At 50.1% G+C, this 13,658-nt stretch overlaps 1 protein-coding gene across 1 annotated transcript; it reads right to left on the reverse strand.

Annotated features, from left to right (window-relative positions):
• Positions 1–323: 323 nt before the first annotated feature.
• PLAU (plasminogen activator, urokinase) lies at positions 324–6,211 on the reverse strand. The gene is made up of 11 exons (XM_055324755.1): positions 6,130–6,211; positions 5,829–5,901; positions 5,362–5,395; positions 5,097–5,204; positions 4,594–4,768; positions 4,318–4,409; positions 3,913–4,132; positions 3,547–3,695; positions 2,833–2,973; positions 2,333–2,481; positions 324–1,453 (listed from the first exon to the last, which is right to left on the reverse strand). The coding sequence occupies exons 2-11, from the start codon at positions 5,868–5,870 to the stop codon at positions 1,277–1,279; spliced, it is 1,287 nt and encodes a 428-aa protein (XP_055180730.1). The 5' UTR covers positions 5,871–5,901; positions 6,130–6,211; the 3' UTR covers positions 324–1,276.
• Positions 6,212–13,658: the final 7,447 nt, after the last annotated feature.

Genomic DNA, 13,658 nt, shown 5'->3' on the forward strand with positions numbered 1-13,658 from the left:
GGTCAGCCCCAGGGTTATTATGAACAAGGTGAAGAGAATATGGTGGGGCCTATCCTAGCGGATCACTGTGTACAGCTGTACAAGATGTGCACTGTACAAAGGCATCAGTCTAATTGACAGTTGATATCAAGCCTGCACACCATGTGCTTATGTGATATGGAGGACCTACTCTATAACTCTTCTAGACTCTACTTCCCAAAGCCCCATTAAGTCCAGAGATTCAGGCCCCCAAGAAACTCTGGGGTATATGCCACCACCATTATTTTCCACTTTTTAAGCTTCCCAACTTCCTCTCATACAAGTACCAAGAAGGAACCAAAGTCTTCAGAAAAATCACATTTTATTGATCTTTATTCAAAATTATAAAAATAGATATAAATAAAAATAGCAGAATATAATTATTAAATATTCAGTGTACACGAGTGGTCCTCACCTCACCCAGTGAGGATTGGATAAACTCAGCTGAAAGGTCAGAAGGGATAACTGGCCAAGAAAGAACATCTATGTAAAAATGAAACTGAAAATTTAGTGCTGGTCACAGGCCATGCCCCAGAATGATACATTCATAGGCATCATCACATGAGAGGCCCAAGAGGCCCTAGGAGTGACCTCTCCAGACCATTTTATGTGACATCAAAGTACACTCAGTTTAGGGAAATATCTAGACTTGCAGTCAAACTCAGGAACACTAGCTGTTACACACACTGACACTCAGCCTGTGCACCAGTGTACAAACATATACACACATATATAATATTTCCTGATACATTCATGGAATGTCAGAGCCCTTCCATCAAGTCATTAGTGTCTCCACTCCCCAAGCCACTGTTCAACAGTGGCCACGCTCCCTCAAGAGACCTCTGTTCTGTTCTACTTCCTAATTAAGAAATTATTCATTTCCCAACAGTGGGCCTCATGAATGCCCGCTGTTGGGGGAGCTGGCTCTCTTTCTACCTATGCTCAGGAAATGGCATTTTTCACTCCAGGAGGCTTTAGTTCAGAGAAAGACAAACAACTGGTCAGTACCATCCTGGGTCAGGGCCATTCCTCCATCCTGGCCTCAAGAGATCTGGGCACTCAGCACCCAGGCCTGTATCTGAAGATCAAGCTATTGCTGCTCACCCTGGTGGGCAGTACAAGCAAAATCATCTCTGTAATAGCCTATCTTCCTCAGTTCCTTCCTTATAGAGAGCTGATGCAGATGGTTCTATAGCAAAAATGATAGTCAGCATGGGAGTGGGTGGACCCCTCTCTTCCCTTGGCCCCTTGGGGAGCCTCAGAGGGTTAGGCCATTCTGTTCCCCTATGTGCCTGTGGATCCAAGGCAGGAAGCGTGAGACCCTTGTGTAGACGCCTGGCTTGTTCTTCATGGCACATCCACTGCCCCAGCTCACAATCCCAGTCAAAGTCAGGCGGCCTTGGGTAGAGCAGACCAGGGGCCCCCCGGAGTCTCCCTGTTAAGCCAAAGACACAGAAAGTGAGCCCTGGGAAAAGTGAGGAGGGGCCCATCTGACCCAATCACCCAGTCATCCCCAAAAGAAAGAAAGAGTTTCTTAGTTTTAAAATCTTTAGTGATTCCGCATTTCCTACCATATCAAGTTTAAAATACTCTGCTTGGCTTACAAAGCCCAGCTATCTGCCACAATTCCATCTGCATTCTCAGGTTCTTTTCCTCCCCATCCTGGAATATGCCATGATCATTCTCATTTTTGTATCTTTCAATGGGAATGTTCTCCTTTCTTCCCCCTGTCTCCTCAGATGCCTACTGAGTCACATTCTCTTTAAAGCCTCCCCTCTTGAATCCCTGGGTGGCGCAGCAGTTTGGCGCCTGCATTTGGCCCGGGGCGTGATCCTGGAGAACCGGGATCGAGTCCCACGTCGGGCTCCCGGTGCATGGAGCTTGCTTCTCCCTCTGCCTGTGTCTCTGCCTCTCTCTCTCTCTCTGTGTGTGTGACTATCATAAATAAATAAAAATTAAAAAAAAAAGCCTCCCCTCTTGACCACCTAATTGGCACTCACCCCTCGCTCCCAAACATCTGATCATTTACAATTTATACCAGGCCCTGAGCACTGAGTAGCATTATTTTTCTATTGTTCTCCTCTTTTATGGCCTTATTTCCTTCCTGTCTCCAGCCTGAAGTGCCTAGCACAGAGCCAGGCTCACAACTGTTTGGTAAACACATAAAGATCAGTTTAAACTGTCTAAGGCCTGAGCTCCTAATTCTGACTTCTTGGGGCTCTGGCTGGAGAGAGGCTCCCCAAAGCTGGCAGGGACAGGCCCACGAGCCCTGGGGAGTTCTGGGGGTGACAGGAAGAGAGGCTGGAACTCTCACCTGGCAGGAATCTGTTTCCCACTCTGGGTCAGCAGCACACAGCATTTGGTCGGTGACTTCAGAGCCATAGTAGTGGGGCTGCTGACACTCCTGGTGGGAAACCAGCTTCACAACAGTCATTTTCAGCTGCTCTGGATAGAGATAGTCAGCTAGATGGAGTAAACAAGGAGAAGTTTACATGAAGATGTGTCTGTCCAACCTTCCCACTGGGACCCTTGGCCAGGGAGGGGACCAAAAGGTGCTCCTGTCAGGGAAAGCCTTTACTCTTTCTGTCCCAAATCTGAGCTTTTACCTCATGTATAGCCTCTTACCCCCAATCTATTTACCTTAAAGATCCATCACTCCCTAAACAGTGCTCCCCATTCCATCCCTAAACCCATATGCTACCTCCACAATGCTCCCATCTCTATCTCCACGTTCCTCTCTTGTTCAAATTGAGCTCACCTCCAGGCGACAAGACTCCCCCAGGACCCTCTCAGCCAGCCCCAAATGTCACTTACTGGAATTCTCTTTTCCAAAGCCACTGATCTCACAGCTTGCACCAAAATGAGCATCACCATGTGATGGAGGGAGGCAGATGGTTTGTATGGACCTGGATGGCTGAGCACACTGGCCCTCATCAGAACGGATCTTCAGCAAGGCTGAAGGGGGAAGAGGGAAGCAGGAGAGGTCAGGGGGAAAGATCTCTACCTGATCAGGCGGCCACCGTCTCTCCCCTCCAAATGCTGAAGAATTGGATGTTTATCCCCAAATCAGGGACAGAGGTCATCCTGGAAAGTCTGCTGATAGCTTATTACCTGAAACAAGCCTCCCCTGTCCCATGCCTCAAGGGCTTTGTTCCAGCTGCTGACATAAGACTCGGCCAGTCAGGGCTGCTATATACAGATGTATGGGTGGCTGAGGTAGATGGGCTAAATTCAGCCCAATGCTGAATTTCCAGATCCTGGGACAGGCAGAGGTTGCATCCAACAAAAGAAGGGGCCTCTCAGCCCAAGTCATACGCACATGGGGCCATTGACATCTAGATGAGGCTAAATGTTTGGAAATTCAAGAACTCTTACGGAGGAGCAGCAGGCCCCTCACATATGTCCCTTTATTATATAAAACAGGATTTTCAGTTCCCCCTAACAACCTCAATCTCCCATTTGGTTCTCTTCTTGGACCCCACTTCCTCCAATCATCATCTTTATGGCAGAAAAGGGTTTTCCACTCACCAATATCATTGTGGTGAGCAAGACTGTCAGCACTATAGTCCTCATGCAAGATGAGCTTTTCCACCTCAAACTTCATCTCCCCAAGTGTTTTGGAGATACGCTTTGACCGACCCAGGTAGACAATGTAGTCCTCCTTCTTCTGGGAGTTACTGTAGGAGGGGAGACTTGTCAGATAGTCTGATCTCATGAGATCTTGTCATTTCCCCTCCACAGCAACCTCAGAGCACGACTTGTCCCCAAGGCCATGGACTGCATGGAGAGGGCTTAAGGGGGGTGGAATTTAAGTGGAATCCTTTGCTGGGAAGGAGAATGGGATGTTTTTGGGGTAAGGCAGGAGGGTCAGGGAGAAGAGACGGAGGGACTTACATGAAGCAGTGTGTGGCACTGACCACCCAGCAAGGACTAATGAGGCTGCCACCACACTGATAGGTGACAGAGCCTCCACGGTGCTTCCTGTAGATGGCTGCAAACCAAGGCTGGTTCTCGATGGTGGTGAATTCTCCACCAATAATCTTAAAGCGAGGCCTCAGAGCCTTCTGGCCACATTGAAACTCTGCTTTTTCTGGAGGAGAGTGGGGATTTTTTTCTGGAGAAGAAAGAAAACGATGTCTTAGGGAGGCAAGTAGGATAGTGTCCCTGTCTTGTCCTCTGACCTCCCAGTTTTTCAAGGCCAGGCAGGCCTCCCTCCTCCACCCTCTTGTGATGGGATAAAGGGACATATAAGTTTGTCCCCTTCCACCTGACTGTCATAAACAGGTCAGTGACACTCACCAAAAGAGCAGTGCTGCACCGTGCACTCCTGGACAAGCTGCATCAGGCCAACCTGCACATAGCACCACGGCTTTCTCTGGTGGTCCGGGTTCCTGGTAGCACAGAGAGGTTAGGGGGAGTGTCATTCCAACCCAGAATGCATTTTCTTCCCCTCCAGGGAAAAGTCAGCCAGAGGCCTTGCTATTCTCATGCTTATGGACAGCACTCTGGAAATATAGGGGACGGTAACAGGGTCCCTGTGGGGCTACCAGAGACTCTTTGCTGCTCCCACCTCACCTGCAGTAATTGTGTTTGCCCAGGCCCAGCTGAAGGGCATCAGGTCTGAGGGCGTGGTACTGTTTCAGAAGAACAGCTGCAGAGTTCCAGGCCAGGCAGGGCCGGCCCCTGGTGTTGGTGTTGGCCTTCCCGCGGTAAGAGTGACCATTCCCCTCGTAGCAGGTTTTTGATGTATCTAAGGAAGAATGGGAGGATGAGAGATATTAGAAAGAAGAGGAAATTCAGACAGGTATTTTAGAGAGCCTATCAGGCCTCACATGATTTCAGGCCCAGCAGAAAGCACTAGAAAGGGTTTCCTTCCCTCCTCATCACACATTTGCACAACCACAGATTCACGAAACAGCATGTGTTTATGCTCCACTGTGTATATCACACAGGGATGAAGATGTTCCCCGCTCCACCTCCAGCTCCTGACTCCTGCCTGCTCTTGCACCTTGCCCATCCTCCCTGTCCCCAAGTCTCTGTTGCCCCCTCCTCCCCACATAGAGTCAGGATCCCCATACCTATCTCACAGTGTTCCCCCTGGAATTTCTTTGGGCAGTTGCATCGCTGAATGTTGGAGAAGTACTTGTAGGACACGCACGTTCCTCCGTTCAGACAGCTGCAGTTTGCTGGAGATCATAGAGATGGAAGGGTAAGCAAGGGGGGGGGGCGCAGGAGCAGGCAAGGGGGGAGCCAGGCCTGCAGCGCCCTCTGGGAGGGGCCGCCCCCTGAGGCTTCTGCAAGTGGTCTGTGCAGCCAGATATTGTGCAACGGGTGGATACTCACATGCGCTAGACACTGGATGAAACTCATGGCTGCCCTGGAAGAGATGGAGGCGAGAAGTTCATCCAAGGTCCCAGGCTCCTGGGCCTCAAAGATGAGGAAACACTGGCCCCAATCCCAAATCTCACCCTTTCCTCCGTGTCCCTCTGTCCTCTCCTTGTTCACATCTAACTAGCCCTCAAGTGCAAGATCGTAGGTTTCAAGCAGGGAGAAACGGATGGACTCGAGCTGGGGTCACAGAGCCGGCAAGGAGGCTGGCGCGGTCTCTGGGGCTTCTTCCCCCCTTGCCCCAAAGTGGGAACTCCCTGAGCCGTCAGGATGCTCACGGCCACATCTGTCCTCCTCCCCCTGACGGGGTCCGGCCCCGCGGTTGCTGGAACCCGGGGCACTCCGGCCCCCTAGGCCGCCCCCCGCCCCCCTCGGGCCGCGGGAGCCAGAGCGGGAAAGCCGCTAATTCGAGAGTCGCTCACCACTAGGGCGCCCAGGAGCAGGCACGTCATCAGGGCTCTCATGGTGGCGGGGCTGAGGCTCCGGGCAGCGGCTCTGCTCGGGAGGGAGAGGTCAACTTGAGAAGGACGCGGGGGAGCGAGGACGTGGGCCGGGGGTGCCGGCAGCTCGGGGCAGGGCCGGGGCGCGGGCGGGGCTCCCCGCGGGGGGATGCCCGGCGAGGCGCACCGGCGCGGGCAGCGCTGACTCAGGCTCGGCGGGGCCGGGCCGGGCACCCCGCGCAGCCGGGGCGGGGTGGGGGGTGTCGGGGCGGCCTGCACTCACCGGTAGCTGCGGCGGGGGGACACGGAGCCGGGACGGAGGGACCCGCTGGGGCTCTGACAGTCCGCGAGGCTCTGGGGCTCCGGGGGCCGCGCTGTGCCGCTCGCGGGCTGCGGGGCTCTATCTATATCAGGACCCGCCCCGGCCCTGGCCCCGCCCCAGCCTGGGATCTCCCCAACCCTTTCCTTCCCTCGGCTTCCCTGGGGACAGCCGCGACCTGGACCCGTGGGCTTCCACGGCCTCGGCTGGGAGCGGGGCGCAGCGCGGTCCCCAGCGGAGGGGACGGGGACGAGCGAGGTCTGAACAGAGGGATCGAGGGGCATCTAACCCCCTCGCCCCCTCCTCCCGTTCACCTGGCCCCGGCTCCACCCCAGGGCCGAGAGCGCCCGGAACTGCACTAGCGAGACTCTCCTCCGTCCGGCTCTGCTGTCTCTTCCCAGATCCCCTAAATCAGCTCTTTTCCAGTCTTCCCACCTTCGGCCCCCCACTGCCTAGGAGAGTGACCGGGACCCTGGGGTATAGGGACCTAGTGCGCGGCTCGTAGAGCTAAGTCTCTTTCTCAACGTGAAAATGCAGGTGACAGGGGCGCCTGGCTGGCTCAGTGCGGGGAGCGTGGGACTCTTCGTCTCTGGGTTGCGAGTTGCAGCCCCAGGTTGCTGTAAGAGGTCACTTAAAAATAAAATCTTTGAAAAGAAAGAAAATGCATGTGACACGGACTCGCTGAGCCTTGCTAACAGGGATGTGTCTGTCAAATAGGAGCTTCCCAAAATTCATCAATCCAACCAGTGGATAAGACAAGCGAGTTTATTGCTTCGGAAGGAAAGGGCCTTTGGTAGTGGCTGGCAGGGGCAGCGTGTAGGCCAGGTCGGATTTTTCTTGCAGTTTGACTTAAGAGTGGTCTTTGAAAGTGAGGGCTTGATAAGGGTTGGATGAGGAATACGGGATTGTGAGAGCAAAGTCTAAGGGCACAAACTATCAATGCTTCCTATTGAAGTATTGATGGATGTTTCAAAAAGTTCCTATAACAAACAATCCTTTTATTTGCTTGGGCCAGAGTATAATTTATTGATAAAGACACTAGTAAAGCCTCATTAACCAGACAGTAAGCTGTGGAGGGGTAAGAAGTTCTGTTTTCACATCTGAGGGGAGGGATTTGGGAATTGGAGGACAAGAATGAGATTATTTTTCACTGTATGCCCTTCTGTGCTGTTTACATTTTTGAAAACATACCTTTGTATCACCCATTCCAAAAACGTAATTACAGATTTTTTTTTAAAAAAACACATATGTATTAGGGATCCCTGCGTGGCTCAGTGGTTTAGCACCTGCCTTCAGACCAGGGTGTGATCCTGGAGTCCTGGGATCGAGTCCCGCATCCAGCTCCCATCATGGAGCCTGCTTCTCCCTCTACCTGTGTCTCTGCCTCTCTCTGTGTGTCTCTCGTGAATAAATAAATAAAATCTTTAAAAAAAACCACATATGTACTTAGTATTCCAGACTTCATCATAAAGCCTTGCTTCTAATAAGATAAAAAATGATTGCTTATCAAACCAGATTGGCCTCCCGGAAGACAAACCATGTGTAAAGGACTCCACCCGCCCTTCCTGCCCTGGGCAAGGGCACATAGTTGTATAGAGGTACACAAGCACATATTCCTCAGACGTGTGTTTGTTTGTTTGTTTTTAAAGATTTTATTTACTTATTCATGAGAGAGAGAGAGAGAGAGAGAGGCAGACACACAGGCAGAGGGAGAAGCAGGCTCCATGCAGGGAAATTGAGGTGGGACTCCATCTCAGGACCCCAGGATCATGCCCTGGGCCAAAGGTGGCGCTAAACCTCTGAGCCACCCAGGCTGCCCTCCTCAGACATAGGTAAAGAAGCACAGCAGGGACTCTGAGGTTCAGTCCACCCCATCCCTTTCCCCTAAGGTTGGGAACCAGAGCTTGGGGTCACTTCCTGCTACCCAGAAGGACTGTCCCCATTAATGGTAGGAAAGAGGGCCGATCCCTATAACTCACTAGGGCCCTAAAGCCCGGCCCAAGGCTTGGTCCCTTTTTCTGCTTGAATTTACAGCGTTTTGCTGCCTGGCAAACCTGAACGTTGTGTCTGGATCCACTTGAGAGGGGCAAGAGGAAGGCAGCAGAGGAGGGAAGAGGAAAGCTTCTTTGTTCTGCTCCTGTCAGAGGCCTCAGGATGCCAGCCTCTCCTGGGGAAAGTGCCGGTTAACCATCCAGCTTTCATGAGGAAGGGGACCCATTATCCTCTGTAAAGAGTTTTTCTGTGCCCAGCTGAGCTGCCAACATCTCAGGGAAGGGACTGAATCAGAGAGGCGATAGGTCTCAGAGCTGGCCTCGCTAGTTCCTGGAGAGGACTGTAGCATGTTTTGTTTGGATTTAATTGCAAATAAATGTGATCAAAATGTAAACAGAGATGTTGCAGCCTGAGGACTTACCCCGAAACTACTAGACTGGGTATCAGGAAATTCCCAGCATACTGTCATGATTCACACAGAGCACCCCCAACAGCTCTCATGACTCTAGATTACTTGGCTGGAGGCTGTCATGCTGATTCTTGAGAGCAGGATGACCTCATTTCCTCCTGGACAAAGAGGCTTGGAGACCGTTATGCAGCTGACACTTTTCTTCCCCTTCCTTCCCCCTGTGGTCCCTTCTCCTGGTTGAACAATACTGAAGCCTCCAAATCTTCGCTTTCTTTCCACTCTGCGATCTTTGGTGCTCTCTGAAATCTCTGTGTCCATCTTTTGGTGCACAACTGTGTTAGTCTTTTCAATTCCTTGAGGGCAGGGATCACATCCTCAACGTCTTTGTCTCCTCTCAGCACTGGGCACGTGCCTTGTTCACATAGGTGCTTTATGAGGAATGGATCAGCAAACAAGTGGGAACAGAGAGCTTTGGGTCACTCTGGAAGTTCCCCTACTCTCTTTTCTTCTTGCCATAAAAAAAAAAAAAATAGTACTGTCTTGTGCTAAAAAGCACTTTTTTTTAATTTTTTTTTAAAAAGCACTTTTTTAAAAAAGATTTTTATTTATTCATGAGAGAGAGAGAGAGAGACAGGCAGAGGGAGAAGCAGGCTCTGTGCAGGGAGCCCGACGTGGGACTCGATCCCGGGACTCCAGGACCATGCCCTGGGCCAAAGGCAGGCACCAAACTGCTGAGCCACCCAGGGATCCCCCTAAAAAGCACTTTGATACAAATTATTCCTCTTTGTGGCATAGCTGGAAAGCATTATTCCCACTTTGCTGATGAGAAGAAGGAGGTGGAGAAAAAAATACAGACTGATGTGTGACAAAGCCAGTACTAGGACCCAGGTTTTCTGATCCTTGTTCCCATGCTTTTTACCTCACTGCCTCCATGGAGAGGGGTACAAAACCGGGGTACAAGACAGAATGCTGTGAAGATGAGGGCCAGATGATATATAATGTCCCAGCTCAAGGGAGCCCTCTTGCTGATTTTGGAGACTGCCTTCCAGAATACTCCCTGGGGTATGGGTGCCTAGTTCCTGGGGAACCCTTGGTGTAGTATGATTTAGTTGCTTGCCTAGGTTCTGGGAACTAACTTGGTGAGCTCGCTATCTGAAGTTTTTATCAAGGGTGAGAGAATAAGGAACATAATTTCAGAATTTCATTCTGTTCTGACCCTCAGAGTCACACTACCAGCCCTCGCCTCTGTGGTTCAGGGGACCAAACTTCCCAGTAAGATGTGGCAACGGAGACTGGTGGAGGCGCCCTCTTTCCAGAAGCTTCTCATAAAAGATCAGGCAGATGTCAGGTGTGCAAAGGGAACCAGGAAGTCTAAACTTGGCCCTGAGACTATATCCAGGAAACTGGGCCCCTGAAAAGGCTATTTTCTGACCAGCAGGACCTAAGGGGAAGTTCACGTCAAGTCACAGGATATATTCCTGGGTCGCTACACCAAGAATGCTCAGCGTGTTACTATATAGAGAGTACAGTGTCTAGCCCCGGGTGGGCCACATCCTAGCTGAATAATCTTTTTTTTAATAAATTAATTTTTATTGGTGTTCAATTTACCAACATACAGAATAACACCCAGTGCTCATCCCGTCAAGTGTCCCCCTCCGTGCCCGTCACCCATTCACCCCACCCCCCGCCCTCCTCCCCTTCCACCACCCCTAGTTCGTTTCCCAGAGTTAGGAGTCTTTATGTTCTGTGTCCCTTTCTGATTGAATAATCTTAAGCAAGACACTTAACTCTCTTGATCTCAGTTCCCAATGTGCAAAAGGAGGCAACACCTGCTCTGCTTGTGCCTCACTTTGCAGATTGAATGAGATCATGCTTGTGCGTGAAAGCATCCGTTTGCTCCTTTATGTACCCAGTGTTTTTTTTTTTAAGACTTTAAAATTTTTATTTATTCATGAGAGACACAGAGAGAGAGAGAGGCAGAGACACAGGCAGAGGGAGAAACAGGCTCCCTGCGGGGAGCCTGACACGGGACTCAATCCCAGGACCCAGGGATCACGCTCTGAGCCGAAGGCAAATGATCAATCACGGAGCCACCCAGGTGCCCCTATGTACCCGGTATTGATCAGGAGCCTACTATGTGACAGGTACAGTTCTAGATACTAGAGAGAGAAGGATGAACTTCTGGGGCACCTGGGTGGCTCAGTCAGTTGAGTCTCTGACTCTTGATTTCATTTCAGGTCATGATCTCAGGATTGTGAGATTAAGCCCAGGTCCACACGGAGGGTGGAGCCTGATTGAGACTCTCTCGGGATCCCTGGGTGGCGCAGCGGTTTGGCGCCTGCCTTTGGCCCAGGGCGCGATCCTGGAGACCCGGGATCGAATCCCACGTCGGGCTCCCGGTGCATGGAGCCTGCTTCTCCCTCTGCCTATGTCTCTGCCTCTCTCTCTCATTCTGTGTGACTATCATAAATAAATAAAAATTTTAAAAAAAAGAGACTCTTTCTCTCCCTCTATCCTTCCCTGTTTGCACATGCATGCACACATGTGCTCTCTCTCTCTGAAAGAAAGAGAAAAAGAAAAAAGAAGGATGAACTTTGTAAACTACAATTCCTACCCTGAGTGCCTGCCTTGCCTTCCTGACTATGGCTGTACTGGTCCAGAAGACCAGCAATCTCTGGAGTGCATCCCAGAATTCCAGTTAAGTGGGGATGCTGTGTCCTTAGCCAACAGTTCCCAGCAACTGGCCAGCTGCATGTGCTGCTCACCACCCATAACCCTGACTCCCATTCCCTCCCCCCTTCTCCATTGTCTGTTTTCTGAAGCTCTTCTCTTTTTCCCCTACACCCAGGGCAGACAGATTCCTCTGCAATTCTGGGAAGGAGGCACCGAATGCTGGTCACATAGCTTCCTTGGGTCTGATGTTCCTCTATGTGTTTAGTGCTCAGGGAAAAGATGCTGTTGTCACAGTGGGTCCTGAAACATGATAGGGGAAGTGCCAGGACTGTTAGGCCCCCAGCAGCCTGTGGAAAGAGTGGAACGAGTAGGGCAGAGGAAGCCACATACTTGCTTCCTTACTCATGGAAAGCAAAGAGCCCAGGGACTGCACTCTGAGGTTATACTCTGTCGTCAGTCATGCCCTAAACAGAGCAGCCAACTTGGTCCCTCCAGCTTCAGCCTCTGACCCCTACTCTTTCTTCCCGTTCTCTGCCTCACAATCTCTGGCCCAATTCCTAGCCCCACCCAAGACAGTTAGCTGAGATCTCTGCTTGAATATTTTGAGCTTTGGCTAAAATTTTCTTTGTCGTTAACCCAAACCCAGTTACTTCCTCAGTTAGGAACTTGTGACCTTAAAGGAGTCTTGGTCATGGCTTTCCAGATCTAGATTTTGAGTACCCTCCAGGAACCAAAGCTAAGTTCTGGTCCCAGAAGTTCTGCTTAGGTTACTGTGCTGGATGGCAATGGCTGCTTAACTGGAATCTAGAGGGGATACCCAGGAGGAAGGGGCTGAAAATGGAAATGGGAAACTAATAGGTATTGCCAAAGAAGTTAATGATGTTTAAGGACATACATGCAGCCAGGAGTTAGTTATTCAAAAACTTTGCTCAGGAGAAAACCAACATATATCCCTAGCCCCGATGATGCATAATTTCATGTGCTCGTGGCTCCCCCAAGCTGGATTCTATATGCTTCTCGGTCTTTAAAGCAAGTGCAAGCACTTCCCTTTCCATTACACAGAGAGGAAAATAAAGGGCTAATGAGGGGAAGTGAATCATCTGAATTCATTCACTGAAAATGATGAGATTCAGAATTCAGGAGGGCTGGGGCCGATTTTGAGGAAACTCATGACACATTTCCACCCTCTCCCCTCCTCAGTCTGAATCTTTACTCCTCCCTTCCTGACCACCCTCAACGCCCACCCTCGGTCTCTCCGCCTTCCTACCCACCTGCAGAAGGGTGCTGCTTGCCTCTAAGCAGTGATCGATAACAGTGTGATGAGGCAGCCAAACCCTGGGGGGAGGTCAGTATCCTTTAAGAAGTTGTATAGGACAAAATGTATGGAAGTCTGTGAGAGGAGGGAGCAGGGACAAAGCAGAACCCTTGAGATAGATGTGTTTGCAGAGTGAAAGAACAGCATGAAGGTAGACAAGTAGGGAGGCTTCTCTTTACTCTGAGAGCAATGATGGTGGGAAGTGTGACAGTGGTTAAAGAAGAGGAAGGTTGGAGGCGGCTGGCTGGCTCAGTCAGAGGAGCATTTGACTTGATCTTGAGGTTGTGAATTCAAACTCAACGTTGGGTGAAGAGATTACTTAAAAAAAAAAAAGAAAAGGAATCATTAAAAGAAGGAGGAGGAGGAGGAGGAGGCTGCTCCCTACAAGAGGATATTGTTAAAGATAAATGGTAGTAAGCTCCTTTTTTTGCTTAACATTCATTTCTTTTTCAATCTTAGCAACAACCTTTAAGGAAAACTATTATTTTCTTCATGTTACAAATAAGAAAACAGAGGTTTGTAGATATTAAGCAGTTTACCCAAGGTCACGCTATTGGTAGATGGTAGACTTGGGACTCATACCCATACCTGCTTGATTCCAAGAGGTGGAGAACTATCTCTGATGCAGTATTGCATTCTATTCAGGAAGGCAGGAATGCTTGTCCTTATACCTGGGGATCTTCCTACTTCTAACCACTGGTGACATCCCAGGGTAGCCCCAGCTGTCCAAGTCATGTCTGTGTTGGTTCCTGCCTACCTAGCTTGAGCTAGATTTTAATAAAGATGTTTTTCCTTTTGTTTAATATAGCCAGCCACAGCTGGGTCTAGTCAGAGAAGTGATCACCGGGTCTTCTGGCTATGCTTATGTATCCATGTGGATCTCTGGAAACATTTATGGACAGTCCTCTCTTTTCATAACCATCATTCACCCATCATTAAATGATGAAAATGCTCTATGGTTCTTCTGTGGGAAAATAATAATAGCATCTCTTTACTGAGCGTGCATTTTATTTAGCAGGCATTGCATAATAGTTCCATGTACATTATCTCATTTAATTCTCAATGACAAAAATGCAACACCATCCCCACCTTACAGATAAGGAA

Source organism: Nyctereutes procyonoides, unplaced genomic scaffold (genome assembly GCF_905146905.1).
Source record: "Nyctereutes procyonoides isolate TBG_1078 unplaced genomic scaffold, NYPRO_anot_genome, whole genome shotgun sequence".
Classification (NCBI taxonomy): domain Eukaryota; kingdom Metazoa; phylum Chordata; class Mammalia; order Carnivora; family Canidae; genus Nyctereutes; species Nyctereutes procyonoides.

Excerpts from the sequence above, each read along its gene's own strand:
- PLAU (XM_055324755.1), bottom strand. The coding sequence starts at position 5,870 with ATGAGAGCCCTGATGACGTGCCTGCTCCTGGGCGCCCTAGTG. Across the intron at positions 4,769-5,096 it reads GGGGGAACACTGTGAGATAG|ATACATCAAAAACCTGCTAC; the intron begins GTATGGGGATCC and ends ATTCTTCCTTAG. Across the intron at positions 2,482-2,832 it reads CTTTGGAAAAGAGAATTCCA|CTGACTATCTCTATCCAGAG; the intron begins GTAAGTGACATT and ends TACTCCATCTAG.